At 52.5% G+C, this 21,062-nt stretch overlaps 1 protein-coding gene across 3 annotated transcripts; it reads right to left on the reverse strand.

Moving 5' to 3' along the window:
* Nucleotides 1–870: 870 nt before the first annotated feature.
* TMEM229B (transmembrane protein 229B) lies at nt 871–16,185 on the reverse strand. 3 transcript variants are annotated; one of them, XM_082617805.1, is made up of 2 exons: nt 16,098–16,185; nt 871–4,476 (listed from the first exon to the last, which is right to left on the reverse strand). In XM_082617805.1, the coding sequence occupies exon 2, from the start codon at nt 4,456–4,458 to the stop codon at nt 3,955–3,957; it is 504 nt and encodes a 167-aa protein (XP_082473931.1). In that variant the 5' UTR covers nt 4,459–4,476; nt 16,098–16,185; the 3' UTR covers nt 871–3,954. The 3 variants fall into 3 exon arrangements, with proteins under 3 accessions (XP_082473931.1, XP_082473929.1, XP_082473930.1); XM_082617803.1 differs by lacking the exon at nt 16,098–16,185 and adding an exon at nt 10,923–11,238; XM_082617804.1 differs by lacking the exon at nt 16,098–16,185 and adding an exon at nt 8,827–9,656.
* Nucleotides 16,186–21,062: the final 4,877 nt, after the last annotated feature.

Raw genomic sequence — 21,062 nt, forward strand, 5'->3', positions numbered from 1 at the left:
TGTGTAAATGACTGTTGGGGCTTTGCTCGTTTGTATAAGGGGAAGGGTTTTCAGTTGAAATGAACACCATCGAGTGAGTGGGGGAGGCAGAGGGCCTTCTCAATGATTCAGAAAGCACAATGCCTATTCCATCCGGAAGACCGGCAGGTATTCTATAGTCTGGCTATGCCAGGGGGGCCAGGCCATTTTGGTTCGGTTAAACTGGCTGAGCAAATTCTGAACCCTACCTGGAGGTAGGAAAGTAGGCAGGACCATGGTGGGGGGAGAGGAGGACAAGGGATGCTAGACAGAGCAGAGGTACACAGAGCAGGAAGGGATGACTCCCTGCAAATGTGCTTCTTGGGGAAAGCAGCACTGCCAGGGGGAGAGCAGAACTCTCTGCTTCTAAAAAGCATGACTTTCAAGGTAATGGGAAGTAAGGGGGTCTAGCCTTCCAGCTCTTTGGGGTACCCTCAGACCCCTTCCATGGGCCCTCCCGTCCCATGAGACATTGCAGGTCATGGCTGGCATTTTCAAGAGAAGCCCATCTCATGGGCAGATGCAGTAACCTATAGTCAACCTGGATACTGCCTGGGCCTCCCCATCTGCCGTACAGCCTGGTCCCAAAGTCAGGACTGGACCAGATTATGATGGGGAGTCGGGGGTCGGGTGGAGAATTCAGGTTACCAGAGATGGTCAGCACAGAGATCGTGGAAAGGACTGGTGGAGAATGCCACCTGCCCTCTCCACAGCATGGCCCCGTCCAGCATGCTTCAGGACAGTGTGATGCCAGAGTGTGAAGGGCCTGGCCTCCAGCAGCTCCTAGGGAAGGGGCTCCAAAACAGAAGAAACAGAGATGGGTCAGAGCCAGTCCTGGAACACAAACACCAGTATATTTTGTGTGCATGAATGTGAAAAGAAAGAGACAAAGAGACCAATGGAGACAGAGCAGGCAATGGGTGCACAAAGCAGGCAGGTATCCTTCTGAAGAGCTGCCACAGCTGGGACACAGTCCCACCCGCCTCAAGGGCCCTTTTGTAGAGCAGGGACTGCCGCTCCTCCAGGCCTGGGGTGGCCTCAGAGTGGAAGGTGCTCTCCCTGCCTTAGCCGTAAGTCCTCCAGGCCTGAGCCTCCCAATTTTCTGCGTCCCCTGTGATGATGTCTGCATAGCCCAGAGCTCTATAAATACAGGTTCTCCTAACTGACCCACTCAGTGGCTGTCTCCCCAGGAGACCCATGCAGAAAGCGAGGGACCACGACAAAAGGACTTCATGGGCACTCCCTAGGTATTATTGCTGTGAATAAGCATAGACCATTTTGACTCACTGGCATTGGAGGGGACACAGCACAAGGGACAGGATGCCTAGCAGATGTCAGAAGCGATTCAACCATGCAGGGCAGCACATGGCAATCTGTGACTCAGAGATGCTGCCATGTCCTGTGGAGAGAGGCCCAGGACACCAGAGGTTCATAAAAAGTAAGCAGATTCTCTGCTTTGCAGGGCTGGGATTACTCCAAACTTTGAGTCCTTGGGCACTATGGGATTGGGGCCCTGAAGACACACAGATCCTGTGATCAAGCTCCAGGTCATCACCTCCCTTTGCTAGGGGCTCTGTCCCCTACGAGGGAGAATAGGAGCCTCAGGGCACCTGGATGAAGCAGAAATACAATGCTCTGCACGTTGCCAGGCAGGCAGGTTTACTTGGGGACCTCTCGCACTTGGGAGTTTTTATAGGGCCCAGAGAGATAGTGCCAGGGAACAGACAGGGCAACCTCTGGAGCAGCCAGACCCAGCGGGCCACCCAAGGGCTTGCTCTGGCAGAGAATCATGGAGGCCTTGGGCTGGGAGACATCAACAAGCTGACCACCAGATTCTGTCGTGGAGGGGAGAACAAAGGTGAGTAGTGTGGTCTAAGGGGCTTAGAGGGGTAGTGGGGTCCAGGAGACCGAGATAATGTGGATCAAGGGGAAAAGACCGAGGAAACAATTACTCAGACAGAACCGGGAACCAGACACTATTCTTCCTCTGGAATCCCCTCCACCTGTAGATGGAAAGCAATTGACCCCCACTGGAAGGCTGAACCCCTAGAAGCCCCCAAGCCCTTGAATTGGGGCCACAGTAAAATCAAAGGTAGGGTTAACCCCTGCAGAATGTAGGTCGTGCCTGGACTGGAGGAGCCTGCCCAGGACATAGAGGCTGGGGATCGCCCTTCAAACTGTCCTGGACAGGGTCACTGCAGAACACAACCCTGCCAAAGGCAGAGTCTCCCAGCCTTTCTCCCAATCCAGGACACCACCCCTGCCCACCCCCAGCATCCCCACCCTGGCCTGTGCCCTAGCTGGTGCTGTCTGCACAGTCTAGGTGGAGCAGTACAGCAAGAAGAGGAGATTCTCTCCACAGGTGGTATTATCACTTTTAATGTTCTATAAAAAGGGAAAGGCTGATTTCTACCTAAGAGTCATAGTGTGGTCAAGAAGAGACCATGTACCATGGGATAGGCTGCGTTCTGATGGACCCCTCCCCTCAGGGAGGGGGCAGAGCTGGAAGTGGGCTGGAGTTAGGATTTCACCTGTCTGCTGCCAGCAATGGACCTGTCACTCAGGAAGGCGGGGCAACCGAGATGACAATGCCCATGAGCACGGCAGGGTTAATACTGTTTAAGGAGCACGCTCAGTGGGTCAGCCTTTCTGGGAGGGCTGAGGAGGTTTTGCTGCAGGGCTGGGGCTATGGCAGAACCAGACCTGACCCATTCCCACTAAGGATGCTTCGAAGACCCTCCCAAAGCTGAAAGGCCCTCTCTTTCTCCCTCCCTCAGTCTCCATGACTCTCCACCACTGCATACCTGCTCCTCCACCACCTAGAAAGCTAGACTGCCCCGGCTGGTTTGAAAATAAACCAGTCAGGCACCTTTACCGCCCAACTTCCCCCCTTCACACTGATTTGTCTCTAGGTCCCCACTGTGGATCCATGGGGCCCAAGATGGCCTGACTGTGCGTTGGGGGTCTCATTAGTTTTTAGCCACTGCAAGGAGGTGAGCACCAGGGGCCCTGCCACAACCCCGCAGACCGGGGCGGGTGGGGAGGCATAAGGGGGGACTTCTCAGGAATCGGGCCATCGACAATAGTGGAGGGAAGGCTGCAAGAGGGTTGGAGGGGTCTGCTCAGGGCTCTATCTCTGGCAGCTGCTGTGTTGCCTAGGGAGTTGTGGGTGGGGCAGGTGGGGTGCTTACATGGATAAAGGGGCTGCTAGTGGTAAAGACTTTGAAAATAAGAGAAAAGGGGGAAATGCTGCCGAACACACAGGGATTGAAACCTCCAAAAGCCCAAGGTTGGTGGGAATCCAGCACCAGGGGGGGAGCCCCCGAAGGCCAAGGGATCAGCGTGGGACCCTGGGGGAGGGGAAAGGAGCCAAGGGAAGACCTCCCAGCCCTTGCAGACCAGCACTCCTGCCCAGCAGCCTCCCGGCTGCCCAGTCTCTTCTTAGGCTGCAGCTCAGCAGGCCCCTGGGGGAGGTATTGGTTGCAAGCAAGCACCTGAATATTGCCTAATGGAACCAGCCAAAGCCCAACTAAACCAGGTGAGAGGGAGGCAGGTGGCCGCCGCAGCAGCCCAAAGCCTCCTCAGGCTTTGCCTCCCACCTTCTGCTCCATTCTCAGTGTCCCTTAGTCAGGACAGGGCCTGCTGCTTCCAAAGTCACCCACATAGTCCCGTCCCTGTGTAGCCACAGGCCTCCCGCCCCTGAGCTGGGCTGAGATCCACGGACCCTACCCGAAGTGCCCCTGCCGCCTCCACGCCCCGCCCCCAAGGCCTGACCACGCCCCCAATGCCCGCCCACGGTGGCGGGAGTGGGGCATGGGGGCTCCGTGTGCCCTACGGGGCAGGGCTTGTGCTGTACAGAGGGGGCAACCCTACCAGCTTGGTACCCTTGTCCACAGGATCCATGAGAGCCCCCCAGCCCCCCACCGCTCCCCCGGCTCAGTCAGTCTTGACGTGGCCGTTGGCCAGGGCCAGGGGGCCGCTGGGCTCCCCGGGCTCGGCGTTCTTGTCAAAGCGGAGGCGGAGGGTGTTGCGGATGATGAATTGCTCCATGATGAGGGCCCCGCAGAACCAGGGCACGGCGTACTCCAGGGTGATGAGGCCCATGAAGTCAAAGTCGAACTGGGAGTAGTCCCAGGGGCAGGCGTTGAACTGGCGCAGGATGAAGCCGGTGGTGAACTCCCACAGGTAGGTCCAGAGCGTGTAGATGAGGCAGCGCACCAGCAGCGGGCAGCGGCCACGCAGGCGCAGGTACATGCGCTCCACGATGAGGATGGACGTGCCGTAGATGAAGAGCGCCCACACGCTCGTGACCCCCGGGAACTTCCAGTTAAAGTTCACCACGAATTCCCAGGCCGCCGTGAACATCACCTCGCAGAAGTAGCCATGGATGGCGTACAGGTACCAGCGGGACAGCGCCGTCAGGGGCTCGGCGGAAGCCATGGCGCTGACTGGGGCTGGCTGTTAGGGACGCAAAGGAGACACAAGTGAGGGAGGAGGCCCCCAGACTTGCCCACCCCAAGTCTCTGGAGTGACCAGGCCGGAGGGGATTTCAAACCTGCCTCTACCTTTCTCTTTTAGTTACTCATCATACTCCTAACCCTATTCCATGTTCATTACTTTATTTCATATTCCTTACCTGAGCCAGGTAGGCATGAGAAACAAAAGGAGGAAAACAAACAGCCCCACTGGCTTCCTCTGAGAAACGCTACTCAAGTGCTACTTGGAGAGAGGTGTCTACTACACTCCCTATAATAACTTCTTAGGATGATTGGTAGTCAGTGGAAAAGTACCCCCATTTCCAGTCTACTTGCTAATTTTTCACTAGGCCCACCCACTGGGGTCCCCATCTCTTCCCCCACTTCTTCTCAAACTCAAGTGAGTTCCACATCACTCATACTTCAAGTGAGCTCTTTCTAAGCAGCCCGTCACATGTGTCTTTTATGTGTGTGCATGTGAACATATACATAACATAAAAGTTACCATTTTAACTGTTTTAAAGTATACACTGAAGTGATATTAAGTACATTCTCATTGTTGTGCAGCCATCACCACCATCCATCTCCAAAATGTTTTCATCATCCCAAACTGAAACTCTGAGCTCATTAAACACTATCTCCCCATCCCCTCTCCAGCCCGTGGCAACCACTATTCTACTTTGTCTCTATGAATTTGACAACTCTAGGTATCTCATTTAAGTGGAGTCATGCAGTATTTGTCCTGTTGTGACTGGCTTATGTCACTGAGCCTAACGTCTTCATGGTTCATCCATGTTGTAGCATGTGTCAGAATTTTCTTTCCTTTTTTTTTTTTTTTTTTTTTTTTTGCGGTACGCGGACCTCTCACTGTTGTGGCCTCTCCCGTTGCGGAGCACAGGCTCCGGACGCGCAGTCTCAGCGGCTATGGCTCACAGGCCCAGCCGCTCCGTGGCATGTGGGATCTTCCCGGACCGGGACACGAACCCGTGTACCCTGCATCGGCAGGCGGACTCTCAACCACTGCGCCACCAGGGAAGCCCCTCTTTCCTTTTTAAGGCTAAATAATATTCTATTGTGATCTACCTAGATATATTTTGTTTATCAATTCATCCATTATTGGGTGTTTCCACCTTTTGTCTATAGTGAATAATGCTGCTCTGAACATGGGTGTACAAATATCTGTTCGAGTCCCTGCTTTCAGTTCTTTTGGGTATTTACCCAGAAGTGGAATTGCTGGATCATATGGTAATTCTGTTTTTATTCTCTGAGGAGTGGCCTTGCTGTTTTCTACTGCAGCTGTACCATATTACATTCGCACCAGCAATGCACAAGGGTTCCAATTTCTCCATATCCTTGCCAGCACTTATTTTCTGGTTTCGTGATGATGGCCATTCTAATGGGTGTGAAGTGGTTGCTTATTGTGGTCGCATTTGTTTTTAACTGCTCCATTAAGTGGGGTTTTGGTGTTTAGTTTCCATATTGAGAGGAAACCAGTGGAAACCTGACAGAGGAGAGAGTCCTCCCCTTTACTTCTCATTCCCTTCCGATGCTCTCTTTTAAACCCCACTGGCCTTCAAGGCCCCACCATGCTTCTCTGAAGACTGCCCTGGCCCTCCACCAGTGACTGTGTGGACCACTCATTTGACCCTTTACTCAATGCCACCCCTAGTTACTATCCAACCAGCCTGTGTACTCCTTGATGGCAGCAGCTGTCTCCTGGTCCTCTGTTCCATGGCCTTGGTACAGTCCTCCCCTGAGCAGGCGTTCTCTAAATGACACGTCATTTATGTGGAGGGTGGGGTGGGAGAGTTCAGGGTTATACCAAGAATGAGCAGGCAGGGCTTCCCTGGTGGCGCAGTGGTTGAGAGTCCGCCTGCCGATGCAGGGGACACGGGTTCGTGTCCCGGTCCGGGAAGATCCCACATGCCGCGGAGCGGCTGAGCCCGTGAGCCATGGCCACTGAGCCTGTGCGTCCGGAGCCAGTGCTCCGCAACGGGAGAGGCCACAACAGTGAGAGGCCCGCGTACCGCAAAAAAAAAAAAAAAAAAAAAAACGGGCAGGCAGAGCAGAACATGAACCCCAGCTCTGCCAGCTGCCAGTGGACTCCAGGCTGACACCTCTGGCAGTCCTCTCTCCGAGGTGGTAGAAGGAACAGAGGTTAACAAGATGACATTTGCAGTCTGCCCACCTGTCTGGGAATCCCAGCCTTACGTTTCAGCTAAAGCAGACCTAGTCACAATAATGCCTACCCATGCACATTGCTTGGTGGTCTTCCAATCACTTTCATTCACATTTTGTCATTGGTTCTTACTAAATTAAGACTCGCGTGACGGGCAGGTAGTTTGACTTCCATTTTTTAAGAGAGGTAGTGGAAGCTCAGAGAGAAGTCATTTGCCCCATATCCCAGGGCCACTGAATGGAAGAGGTGAGACTAGAATCCGTATCTTTTGATTTCAACTTCAAAACTCATCATACTTCAGCCATCTCCTAGACATGCGTGCCTAATGTCACCCCCCTGCTCAAAAACATTCAGTGGTTCCCCATTTTCTAATGAAACGCTGCAGTGTCCTTGGCCTGGCATTCAAGACTCTCCCTGATCTCACTCCAATCTACTTTTTCAGCCTAACTCTCACAGTCCAGCTCTCCGCGTCTTACCACCATCCCACCTATTGTGTTTTATGTGCCTTTCTCCTCTTGCCTCCACAAGTACAAACCCAGCTTACAGGTTACCTTCAGAACAAAATCTTTTTCATCCTCCCAACCACAAATCCTTTCTTCCTCCCCTGAATATCCACAGCAGGTACTGTCTCTCTTTGGTACAGATGATTTTGTTTCACTGTTGATAACTTTCAGTCCCCAGTCCCCAGCCAAACAGCTTTCCCGTGTTCTACACCTATTTACCCCACTCCTTCCCAAACACCTCCACCTAAGTGTCACATAGGCACCCCATGTTCCTTTCCCAAATCAAACTCATTATCTTCCCCCCCCAGTATCTCCTATGACCCCCATCTTTTTTCTTCTTTTTTTGTGGAAATTAGAACACTTTGCGCAAAGTTTGGGTCCACTCTTAGCTTCTTTTTTCTTTTTAAATTATGCAGTTAAAGGAGCACCCAGCACACAACTCGACACAGGGAGTGTGGGAGGACCGGCCGGTGATAGGAGCCCAGGCCTCTGGCCTCAGGCTCCAGCTCCCCTCGCTGCTCCGGCCACGGCACCGAACAGCAGCCCCTCAGGGCCCGGGAGGGTGAAGTGGGAAGGCGGTTCCAGCCCCAGCAGCTTTCCCGTCCCTACTGGTGCCCGACTGTCAGCGCATCTTGTCCCACGCTGGGAGGGGACCGCTTGTCCTCTGTCCAGCAGAAGGGCTGGTCACCTTCCCTTGCTGCGAGGCAAGTACGGAGGGCCTCCCGCTGGAGGTGCCGCCTCAGGCCAGGTCACCCAGGTCCACCTCAGGGATTGTATGACCCCCATCTTTTTTTTTTTTTTTAATGTTGCTTTCACAAAGGAGGTAAAGCCTGGGCTCTGTGTGTGTGTGTGTTTTTTAAAGAAGATGTTGGAGGTAGGAGTTTATTAATTTATTGATTTATTTTTGCTGTGTTGGGTCTTCATTTCTGTGCGAGGGCTTTCTCTAGTTGTGGCAAGTGGGGGCCACTCTTCATCGCGGTGCGCGGGCGTCTCACTATCGCGGCCTCTCTTGTTGCGGAGCACAGGCTCCAGACGCGCAGGCTCAGTAGTTGTGGCTCACGGGCCTAGTTGCTCCGTGGCATGTGGGCTCCTCCCAGACCAGGGCTTGAACCCGTGTCCCCTGCATTAGCAGGCAGATTCTCAACCACTGCGCCACCAGGGAAGCCCTGACCCCCATCTTGATTAATGGTACCACCATGCACCCAGTTAGCGGAGAGAGGTCATTCTTGCTTCCTCTGCCACTTCCCCCCTTTAACCTGAACTCCCTGAAAGTAAGGATTTTGATTCAGCACCACATCCCCAGGTGCCTAGAATAGTGCCTTGCACACAGTAAGCATTCAGTTCAAGAGTGAAGACATTCTTGGGACTTCCCTGGTGGTCCAGTGGTTGAGTCAGTCTTGCTGTGCAGGGGACGCTGGTTCGATTCCTGGTCAGGCAACTAAGCCCATACGCGCAACGAAGAGCCCGTGCACCGCAACGAAAGATGCTGTGCGTGTCACAACTGAGACCCGACGCAGCCAATAAATAAATATATATATATATATATATATAAAAAGAATGAAGACGTTCCTGTCACTCAGCAATTGCTACATAACAAATCATCCCCAAACTCAATGGCTTAAATAAACTCTCATTTATTATTACAACTCACGTGCCTATGGGTTGACAGATCTTGGCTGGCCTCAGTCACAAGGCTGTGAGTCATCTGGGGGCTCTGTCCTATGCTTGGCTGGGATGGTTCTGCTCCACTTGCCTCTTGTCCTTCTTCTGGGCCTAGTGGACTAGCCCTGGCAAGGTCTTCTCATGGCAAGGGTGGAGGCCCAAGAGCGAGCAACCCAACTGCACTGGTGCTTTTCAATACTAGTTAAGTTGTTAAGTCACACCCACTAACATCTTGTTGGCCCAAGCAAGTCACATGGCAAAGCCACCAAGTCAGCCATTAACTCCTATCCTTTCTACCTCTTAAACATCTTTGAAATCCATCTCTTCCTTGTCATTCCTCTTTCTCATTCCTGCTCTAGTTCAAGCCCCATCATCTCTCACCTGGATGACTCCAATAGTCTCCTACTTAGCCAGTCTCCCAGCCTTGCCTTGCTCCTTTCAATTTACTCATCACTACTCTGAAAGAGTGTATAGAAACAGCAGTCTTTCTAAAATGCACATCCAATGTTTCTCCCCACTTAAAGCCCATTAGTGGATCTTTAACATCTACAGAGTAAGGCTCAACCTTACTAGGCATGACTGGCAAAGCCCATCGTGATCCACTCCTGCTTCGGAGCCTGTCCTCCAGATCTCTCCATTGCTGTCTTTGCTACTTGGGGTGCCCTTCCCCCACCCATGGCCTGCGAAGCCATCATCCTTCTTCAAGATCCAGCTCCTCTTCTGTGAAGACTTTCCTAAACACCTGCAACCCTGGAACTGACCACTGCCCTGTCCACCTCTGCACCCCGTTCACTTCTGTGATAACAGTTAGCATTCATCTTTGCCATGATTCCTCTGGAGGCCAGCACTAGTAGCCACCTGATGAATGTTTAATACAACATTAAGAGAAAAAAGCAGGATTCAAAGTGGAATGCTGAGTATGATTTTGATTTTGCAAAGGCATACATACATGTAAATATACAAAAAATTTAGCCACAATCATCTCTAGATGGTGACATCATAAGTGATTTTTATTTCCATCTTTATACTTTTCTGTAGACTCTAAAATTTTTTTCTAACTAGTATGTATAACTTTTATAAAAATAATGGTATCTTAAAAACATTTGTTTTTGTTTGTTTGTTTGTTTTATTTTCTTTTTTTGGCCACGCAGCATGTGGGATCTTAGTTCCCCAACCAGGGATCGAACCCGCACCCCCTGCAGTGGAAGCACGGGGTCTCAACCCCTGGACCACCAGGGAAGTTCCTTAAAACTATTTGTTGAATGACTATATATTAATCATCTTAGTGCCTTGTATATAGAAGATGCTCAGTAAATTTGCCAGACAAATGAACTTAAGGAAACCTGAAGTTGTGTAAAATTAACGCCCATTCTTCCCTCCTGAGCCATGCCCAACAACAAACCGTGACTCACAGGTGTGAATGGTGTGTAGGGTTAAGTGCAGGGGCTCCAGATCCTAACTGCCTGGGTTTGTGTTGTGGACGATAATACCCCCCACCTGTGGGATCTAGGGCACATTACCTGACCTCTCTGTCTCAGTTTCCTTATAAGTAAAGTGAGAATAAGAGTAACTACCTCTGAGGGTTACAGCGAGGAGGAATGAGCTAAGAGATAGCCACTACTAGGGATACAGTAAATGCTCAAAAAAAGATGGCTTTCATTTCTGGCACAGAGCCAGGATTCCCGGTCAGCTTCTCCCTCCCACCTGTGGCAGGGTCTTTCTGCCCCTGTCCTCACTAGCAGCCGGGCAGCCTTCTGTGCCAAGCAAGTCAGGTCTTCACCTCCACCCAGAGCACTAACCCGGCAGCCAAGCTACCCGTGAAAACAGTAATCACACATACAGCCCATGGAACAAAAACTCAGCTGAGGAGAATCGACGTGAGCTTCCAGCTCCCGTGTGGCTGAGGAGGTGTGATGAAAGGGGAGGGGTCTCAGAACCAACCCTGTGAGGGCCTCGCTTTAAAAGAAGTGTGAGTGAAAGGGCCAGCATCCCTGGCACAGTTTCTCAAGCTCTAGTTTTATGCTGAACTCCCAACAGGTTGCTAAGCTCTGCCCAGAAGAGAGCTTGGGCTCCAGGGAAACTCACAGAGGAGCGAGGAGGGGTCCGCAGTCCGAGGTGGGTGGACAGTGGTGGCCTGGAGACCCCTCTGCCTCCTGCCCGACTCAGGGTCCTCTGAACGCAGGTCTGTCCACCTGACAGGCACTCGTAGCCCTGGCCTCTCTGTCCCCCAGGATCCGGAGAAGGGACTTCTTCAGACGTGCTCTTCAGCAGCCTCATGTAACGGGTGGAGTCATCACTCTGGTCAGTCCCCTCCCTGGTGCTGCTTTTAAAACCCTACTCTCCTTGCCTCTTGGTCTGATCTTTTGGGGAGGCCAAGAATGGTTTCCCAGTCGGTTACAGATCAGAGGCTCCAGCCACGCCCACCCCCCGGAGCAGGTGACTTGGAAGAGCTGGACGCCCAAACCCTATGGAGCAGAAGCAAGATTAAAGGAGTAGCTGTCAAAGGGAGAGAGGGCAAGTGCCGAACAGAAGAGAGGGTGTGGGGAGAGAGAACAGGGCGAGCCTGGGGCCTGGATTCTGTTTTTAGAATCTCTGTGCCTGGAAGAACGCGGGTAGGTGGAGGGGAAGCATACCTAGGCGAGGTCAGGTCGTGTCTGAGGAGACCTGGACTGGTCCACGGAAGGTGAATGGGGAGAGCTGGCGGGGGCCAGGAGGCGGGGGTGAGGACAGGGACGGGGATGTGAGACAGTGTCGTCAGGTGGGATGGCAGCTCACACTGTGATGGGACAGATGCTAAAATTAAAGGCAGGCATTGGCCTGGGTGGATTTTCAGAACTCCACTCCCCAAACCCACTTCTAATAGTCACCGGAGCTGTGCCTGAACTTTGAGCTAGGACAGGCTCCCCTCCCGCTGCTGGGCCCAACAGCCTCCATCCCTGCCTGGCCTCCCCCAACCTGAGCCCGTTGCCCCAGACCCTTCCAGTACCTCCTTGTTCAGCCCTGGGATCGGAGCCCCGGGTCTACCTGCATCAAGAGGAACCAGCAGTTCACGGGATGTTGCTTCTTTCTCCTGGTGACAGACATAACCATCCTGAGGACCAGGACATAAAGATGGGACAGCCCAGGAATGAAAACTCAGGGCGGAGTAGAGAGGAGAGCGTGGGCAAGACTGAAAGCAGAGAAAAGAACGTGCAGAGCAGTGGATGGTTTCACAAGCGGAATTTTAGGGAACAGCCCTCAGGTACGAGAGCCCTCATGTGTGATGAAAGAGGCAGGCACACGGAGTTCCAGCAAAGGGCCAGAGCCCAAGGAGAGTCATCAGGACAGGGCACTGCCCCTCTGAGGAGACAGGTGGGGGAGGGGGAGGGCTGGCTTTCAGAGCCCTGCTCCCTAGGAGTAGCTCACCTGCTGCTCTTGGAACCTGCTGAGCTATTCCTTAGGGTGACAGAGAGCAGAGTGGGCAGTTGAGAGGAGCGAAGAGAACGCCATAAAAGTCCAAGACAGGCTGGAGGCAAAACCAGATGGGATGATTGTTCTTGGTTTTGCCAAAAAAACCCACCTTATAGCATCTTAACTTCCTGGAACAACACGACAACTCTGGGAATTTTTGTCCAGAGGAGCATCTTGCTAGAAAATCAGGATTCCCCTTCTATGTAGACAGGCTGGGCTAGCCTTCCTCTTTCACCTCATTTACTTCCCAAATTTCACTCCCCATCCCCAGGCAACAAAACCATTACAGTTAATTAATACCACTGCTCTGGGGAGATGCACAGGCCTTCCAGGGGTCTCTGAGGACAAGGCATTGGGGGCACAGCTTGAGCAACCCTGAGTGCAGTCTCCTGGTGGGGTAGTGGAATTAATGAGGAGTGGGCGGTCACCCTTACCTCTGGGTGCCAGATGCAAGTTCTGAAACAGTCCTGAGCTTCCCCTGTGGTCATCAGGTTGAGGGGGAGGAAAACATGGGCTTGCTTCAGGGCCAGAAGGGAAGCAAGTGGGGGAAGATACCTGGGGTCACTGGCTTGCCCAAATGCCATAGAGTTCCACCCTCTCTTGTCGTGGGCGCCCCCCCAGGAAAGCTCCCTGGGATGGTCCTCCTGCCACTTCCCAAGTCACAGTAATAATCAGGCACTCTTCTCAGTACTTTCCATGTATTAACTCAGATAATCTTCAAGCCCATTTCACAGATGGGGAATTTGAGGCAGAGAAAGGCTAGAAAATTAGCCTAAGTTCTTACAGTTCCACAAGGCAGAACTGGGATTCGAACCCAGCTCCAGAGCCTTCACTCCCAGTCAGCACATTGCACTGTTCTTGAGCCTGACTACAGGCTCCTTTGAGGGCACTACCGTTTTCTGAGTTTCTGCTTGTGGAAGGCTGAGATGGTATATGGAGAGACACAGGAAGCAAGAAGGATGTGAGCTGCTCGGTAGATCATCAGCGAAGCCCAGAACTGGTGTCAGAGCTCCTGAAGGCTCTCAGTCTATTCTGAGAGGCCAAGTTCTGTTCTGAAGCCACGTTCTGGCAGCATCCACACGAAGATCCTCCAGGGTCACGGCCGACCCTCACAGGACCATGGCAGCAGCCACCCCTTTGGACCTTAAGGCACGTGCCATTCAAAGACCTCTCACCAGAACACACATTACCCAGAGTCTCCCCGATGGCCAGCCTGCCCCAATGCTGCCGGGAATCTCAGACGCCCCAGCCCTGCCATGGAAATGCCAGCCAAGAGCAGTGGCCAGCGTGCAGGCTGCCCAGAGAAGCCCTGTGCCTGCAGCAGCAACAGCAGCCAGAGTATCAGAAGCAACCGACCCGTGCAGGGCAGCAGGCGGCGGAGGATTTCAGACAGCCTCAGATGCTGAGCAAATCCCAACTGGCAGGTGCAGGGGGGGCAAGTGGGCTTGGGGAACGGAGTCAGCCTGGCACTGAGGCTTACCAGGGCTCAGACAACAAAGGGCAGCCTGCGGGTGGGGACTGCAGGCTGGGGTTCCTGTGCGTTGCCAGCAGGACCCTTCCCAGACTTTACATGGCTGCCTCTCTGTTGTCATTCAGATCTCAGCTCAACCATCACCCCTCAGAGGAATCTCTGATCCAAAATAGCCTCCCCGTCACTCACATCATCCCATTTTAGTCATAGCGCTTTCACTTTCCAATATTTTGCTAGTTGTTCATTGTCTGTCTCCCCCAATTAGAGTGAAAGTTCCACAAGGGCAGGGCCCTGCCTTGTTCACTGCTGGGTAACTAGTGCCTAGAACAGTGCCTGGCAGTAAGACCCACTGATACCTGTGAACGAATGGATTGATGAATGAATGAATGGGCCCAAACAGGCGCAGGCCCTTAAACACTGATGAGAGCAGGTAGAAAGAGCTAAAGAGCTCAGCCTTTCTCTTCTCCTCTTCCTTGGGAAATATAGCCTTTAAATTTTTTTTTATCTAGCATTTTTAAATGTCTTTCTTTTTCCTGATTACAAAAATGACATTTGCTCACAGTTGAAATTTAAACACTGCAGAAAGGAATGACATAGAAAGCAAAAGTCCCCCATCATCCCACATCTTAGAGAAAATCACTTTTAATGGTATGTTGTGTACTCATTGAGATTTAAGTTAGTTTTAAAAGAAACAAATCCATGCATCATAGAAAGAAAAGGCATTCATAATTCCAGCAAACTAGCAGCCATTATCATTTCCCCTTTGCGATCTTTTCTCATGTGTTTATTTTACAAGTTACCATAATGTACTTATCCTGTAACCTGACACTTTCACTCATTACATCATAATCATGTTTCCAAGTTGTCATATTTCCTATGTTCTCCTTATTATAATGGCTGTGTAATATTCCACCAAGTGGAAATCTATAATTTACTTAACCTAGCTGTTCAACAAAGGGAGAACAACTGTTTCCCATTTCTACTCTGACAATGACACCACAAGAACATCTTTTTCATGCCTGTAACAAGAGAATTCAGCCCTTTTCTTTGCTGGAACTATTTCCTAATGAAAGATTTCTTAATGAACAATTCTACAAGTGGTATCACTGAACAAAAGGGTACAACTGTTTTAAGGCTGACGGTGTAGGTTGTTCTGGGGAATTCTGTGTAATGTGGGGAATAGGTCTCCGTCTGAGTCACCGCGTTCCCACAGTGGCCTCCACGACCATCTCTCTACCCCCGAGCCCACTCCCACAGTCCAGGCTCTCTCACACCACCCCGGCTATAAATCAACTCGATAACACACTTCCTGAAAGACCCTCCAATCACAAGCTGATTTTGCAAGCCTCGGTTGACTGAAAAATAGATTCTAGCCTTGAGTTTTAAACTCTCAACTAGCAGTGGAGTCAAGATCTATCTAAAGCTGAGAAATACCCGGTTACCCTTTCCCTCTCTGCAAACTCCTACGTAGAAGCTAAGGGCTCTGGGCTCCCAGGGACCAGTCCAACAGCTCCTAAAACTTGTCCAGTCAAGAGTGCAAACCGACCAGTGCTCCCTGCCCTGGTTTCTGGGGGAGCTCTCTGCCTGCTGGCTCCTGGTCCCACAGTGGGACTGTCTGCCCTCTTCAGACAGAACAGCCTTTAGGCTGGACAGCCTCTGGGGCTTGGGAGAGCAGCCAACAGTCATTTTTTAAAGCGTCATCAAGGAAAAACCAGAGGCTGAGGCTGGAAAGAAAGGCTATGTGAGGACAGGTGAGACTCCCCAGCCAGGGGGCCCCTCGCCCTACATGCCACTCCTCTGGACTGAGGAGGAGATATGGCTGAAACAAGGCAGAGGCAGCAGAGAACTTGCTCCTCTTGACGCCCTGGTGGCCACGTTTATGGCAGCTAAGGCACCACAAAGCCTTCACCATCCAGTGCCCTAGATGCTCTACCCAAGGCCACACAAAACACTCATGGCTTCTGGGCAGAGTCTGGAAGCCTAGGTGAGATCCAGTTCCTACTGCACAGAGGTAAAGCCCAGGGCCCAAAGCACCCATGAGCATACAGATAAGAAAGAGAATTGGGGAAGATGCCATCTCCTAAGTGCTGGGTGTCTCACATCACTCATGTCAGCCCATCTGGGTCTGACCCAGTTCTTAGAGGCCATGTGGCTATACAATGGCTTTAGCATATGACATGACCTGAAACTGCTGGAAAACCCCCTCCCATTCCAGGACCATAGCCCTGTGACAGCCCCTTGGACCGGAAGCAGGCTCAGAACTGGAACCTTCAGGCCTGTGCCCATGCTGCTGAGGTAGGAAGGGCCACTGATCCCCTGGGAGCCAGTAACATACTCACTTATCACACCCTTGAGTGCGCGGCTCTGAACAGACATCAGGATCACTGTCCAGGAGTGTCCCGGGTTAACCTTTGTCCCGGTGCCTGGCTGGGCCTCGGTGCCATTCTCAACAGTGTGGGCAAGCATCAGCCCCAGGGCTCAGCTGATTCTCGGTTAGTGGATGGGTGGCTTCCATTTGTCCCTGGAATTAAAGAGGAGGAGTTCATTCGCTTAAACTGCCCCCAGCTCCGAGCCACCAGGCCAGCCAGAGAGGCAACCTCAAGGCAAACACAACTCCAGGCTCCAGGCTCAGCACCAGACACTCATCACACCCAGGCCATGGGGCCTCTCCTGGAGACTGCCACCTCCTCTCTGCCATCCTGCTTGCCCAGGTCTGGTTAATCCAGAGATGAGGGCCTGGAATGGATCCCAGGCAGTTCACACGGGGGCCAGGACTCGGCGCTTCTTGTGCCATGGGTGAATGTGTACACACTTGTAAATCTGAGCAGGGATATAATTTTAGAATCCAGCTCCATTCTCAATTTAGCTTCAAATTACACTCTCACCTTCCCCCTGTAGTGGGTACATCTGTTCTCAAGGTCAGTCAAGAACCTCACGGAAGACAGACGATGTAGAGCATTTGTTTTACCATTTGGGGAGCCAAGCACAACTACACGTGCAGAAACAAGCACACCAACAAAATGTGTGCTAAAACTCTCTATCCGCAATCCCACTACCCTCATATTTATTTCATTTTATTATTTTATTATTATTGTCAAGACCCTTCCTATCAACGTCGGTAACTGACTACAAGCTGATATAAATCTGACTTTATAATGCCCCTTGCCACATACATATTTTTAATAGAGCCCTAAGACTTGACCATCTGATAGAGACTTCGACATTTTTTTTTGCTTTAATATGAAGGTGCTGAAGCTTCCCTGAAAATCCCTTGGATAAACTGTACCTTCTGCACGAGCCCAGGGACAGAGATCAGATCCAGCCCAGCCTTACAGAGGGATGGACTGGCTGCTCAGAAGCTGAGAATAGTGTGTGACCGGGGGTGGGAATTGCCCCCATCCCCCAGTGGACGGCCAAGCAGGGTGGACCACAGCGGCACCACCCTGTGCTGATGCCCATGGCCACCCTCCTCCCTCCCCCCCACCCCCGCCAGGCTCTCTGAGCAGGGGTGACTCGGGCCTTTGCTCCCGAAGGTGACAACTTTTGAGGCAGCTGGGGAGCCAAGAGAAGTGAAAGTGCAGGGCTTGGGGACCTGAAATTCACTGTGTGCACATGTGCTTGCAGGCAGGGAGGGCATGCACCCCCGGGTCTCTCCCCTGGGCCTCTGCACTGAGAGAAGTGAAGGACAGAGGGGGTGAAGTGCTGCGGGCTGCTGTGCTCTCCTGGCCCCTGTCCCTCCCCAGCTCCTCCACAGACAGGAGCCCCCAACCCTGCCCCACCTGTCCACACCCCTCCCTTCTCCCAGCCTGCCGGGCCGTGGGCAGGGATCACCCTGGAACATACCTATCAGGGGCATGTCCAGCGCGCCCTCCACCCCCAGCACCACCATGACCCTGTGCCTGGGGAGTTCGATCCCCACACGGGCACTTCCCCTTCTGTGGGCCCTAAGCAGGCCGCATTAACAGCACTAGTCAAAACCAAACAGAAACAGAAACCAAAGCCCACATCCTGGCAGCGCAGCCTGCTGGTCGCCACAGTTAGCCCTGGGGGCCCGAGGCTGGTTAGGCTGCTGCCCTGGCAGATGAAGCGCGGCTCCCTCCTGGGGCCAGCCTCATGCTGGACACCTCCTGCTTCCTGGTCTGCAGGCTCTTCCCCCAGGGAGCTGGGCAGGGGTGGGGGGGGCGCCGGACGAGGAGGTGATGGGGTCCCACCTCTGCCTCCAAGTGCACAAGCTGTCCCCAGACCCCTCTGACACCCTCTGGCCCCTTAGACCGGGTCCCAGGGTGTAGAGGGCATGAGGCTCCCTTGAGGACAGCATGACCTGAACCAGAAGTTTCTGGAGTAGAGGCATGTGTGAAGAGCCCTTATACAACTAACATGCGGTAGTACTTGTACTTTTTCAAGTATATCACCTCTCATCATTCTCCCCAGACTCCCGCAGGGAAGGCAGGAATTATCCTACCACCCCACCCCCACCCCGTCCCCAACCCTGCTGCATTTTAAAGATGAAAACACTGAGTCTCAGGATATTAAGAGATTAGGCTAAATCCATACATTTGATTCAAACCCTGGTCCTTGGGCTCCAGAGTCACCCCTCTTGCCATATAGCATACCTTCAAACTGCTTTCCATCCCAATCTCATTCTCAAGGCACACATCTGCATGCACTCATCCTTCATTCAGTGTAATCTACTCAGTCCATCCTGTAAGCAGCTTATTAGTAAACGTACAGCCAAGTTTGTCCATCCAGTTTCTCCTTCAACATGTCCCGATGCCCCAGAAGCTTGAAAGAGCAGAGACCACCATGCAATTTCAAGCCCTCTCTAACTGCCCTCCTCTGCAGCCCACCGTACCCGCTCCTCCTTTGAGACCCTGCCCCCTCTTCATTCCTTTAGGATGCTATCCTCCCACAGCCCCCCAGTTATTCCATCACTGATGTTCCCACAGGACTTTGAACAGCCTCCTATTGAAACATATTGCCCCATCTTAAAATGATTATGTGTCTGTTACCCCCTCCACATGATGAATTCCTTGAGACCATGAAACTTCTGTTGGATGGAGGGACAAGCAAGGTAGAAAAGGATCCAACTAAATTACTGGGTGATTGCAACATCCAGTGTTATTAACCAGACATAATGATGTCTGGTGTTCTTCTCTTATTTTTAGGCCACCATCGTGGAAGGGTTCTCTCCCACAAAGCACCATAAACGTTGGTTTACAATGGGCAGGGCTGTCTCTGGAGACCAGGGAAGAAAGGAGGGTGCTCGCTATCCTTTCTCCCACCTCCAAGAGCCATCACCCAGGCTGAGAGGTGAGGATAGATGGGGTGAGTGCCTTGGGTCTGGACAGTACAGAAGACATGTCACATGAGGAGGGATGGCCTAGGAGAGCGTCCTAGGCATCCCGGGAGACACCGCAGGCTTTCACATGGGCAAGAAGCCAAGCTCAGGTTCAGGTCAGAGAATAACAGTGCCTATTCTGTTATTTCTACAATGTGCTGGCACTCTCAAAAGAAGTGTCCAGTTTCCATATATGTAGGATTCATTTCCCAAAGAGGTTTAACCAGCAGCTGCTGGTAGGAAATTCCCTCTGCATCATTCTCTCTCCTCCCCTGTAACTATTTAAGGTAAGCTGGGCTTGCAGGATTGAATCTCTGCTTCTCTGACCGGAACCTCAAAATCAAATCTACGCCCATCCACCACCCTTCTCCTTGGCCTGGAACCTAAGAGTGAAGCCAGGAAGTGGCAGGCAAACACGATCCCTTTTTCTCTCCTATTCTCCTCTTCCCCAAATCACCCCACCCAGGTGCCCATAAAGTAAAGAGAAGATGCCCCAGAGACCCATCGGGGAGCCCTCTGGTTTTTCAAATCCTCCCCAGTTCTTCCCTGTTGACCCAGAACAACTGCTTTTACTTGTCCTGTAGTAAGACCAGCCCTGAACATAAGTGGATTGGCAACTTCCCAAACCAAGGAGTGACCATGCTCAGCTACAAATGCAATTGGAATGCCAACTCCGCCCCCCCAGGGGAAAGGCTGTGTCTGGTCAGCTCCCCCTTGGGAGCAAGGAGACCCAGGCCCTGGGGCCTGGCTGGCATGGGGAAGAAAGGGTGTAGATAGGGGATGGACCCCCTCCCCTTCCACTTGGCCATGTCCTTCCATTCCATGCCCCTCACTCTGGGCTTGGAATCTGGCTTACCCTGCCTGCTGGACATCTCATCACCCTGTCTTCTGTCTCACCTGCAGGCTACCCTGTCCTGACAACCTCCTCTTCTTCCTTCCTCCTCCCCATGCAGCCCACTCCACCTGACACCCCCCTCCCAATGTCCCCCCTGGAACCAACCCTGACCACCCACCCCCTACACCTCAGAGGGTGGCCTCTGGCCCTGTGCTCCTTTCCTTTCCCTCCCATCCCACCCCCTGGCACTGTGTAGCTGCTGCTCACTGCCTGAAAGGCTGGACAGCTGCTGGGCTCTCTAATTAGTTGCCTGGCTGCCGTCCCAGAGCAAGGCATGTGTTACTGTAAAGAGCTGCCTCACCTCCCCTTCATCAATAATCCCCTATGCAGATCCCATCAGGCGGCAGCTGAGGGGCCCTAGAATCCTCATCACGTGAGACCAGCAAGGCTCCTTCTGTCAGCTGGACAGGAACAGGCAGTGGACTCACAGCCTCACCCACAAAGTGACCAGGAATTTATGTATCTGGTTTCTCCCTACGACTGCCCACAACCTTTGGATGTCCCACAGGTGAATCCACCGCACCAAGCCTTTGCAGCAATGGGGACCCTGCCCCTTCGTTGCCTCCCCAGTGGAGGCAGAAAGAAGCCCAGTTGGTCTTTCGGAGAACAAATCTGGAGCATCTCAACAGCGCGACTCCCAATGCCCTACTTTTCACAGCTTGCTACAGCCAAGCCACCGCCAGAGATTGCTAAACAGCCAGGGGACCTGGTCCCAGAAGTCCTGTGGAGGCTGGTTTGTTTATACGAGGTGCTGTATTCCAGCAAATATTGACTGAGGACCTGGTGAAGGCCAGGCACTGTACCCCATGTGAACAAGACAAGGTTCCTGCCTCCTTGGTGCTCACAGTTCTGTGGGGAGCAGACAATAAGTAAGCCAGCCAGCACATACTGTAATGTCTGGTATCAGGCCACGAAGGAGGGCAAAGGCCTGGTAGGGGAGAGAAAGAAATTAGATGCTGGAGGGCGAGTCTTAAACTTCTCTAAGGATCTAGCATAAGGGCCTAGATCAGAAAGACACAAAGAAGCTTTGCAAAGAGCTTTGGGAAAAGCATTCCAGGCAGGGGGAACAGT

Source organism: Mesoplodon mirus (assembly GCF_964341445.2).
Source record: "Mesoplodon mirus genome assembly, chromosome: 4".
NCBI classification, from domain to species: domain Eukaryota; kingdom Metazoa; phylum Chordata; class Mammalia; order Artiodactyla; family Ziphiidae; genus Mesoplodon; species Mesoplodon mirus.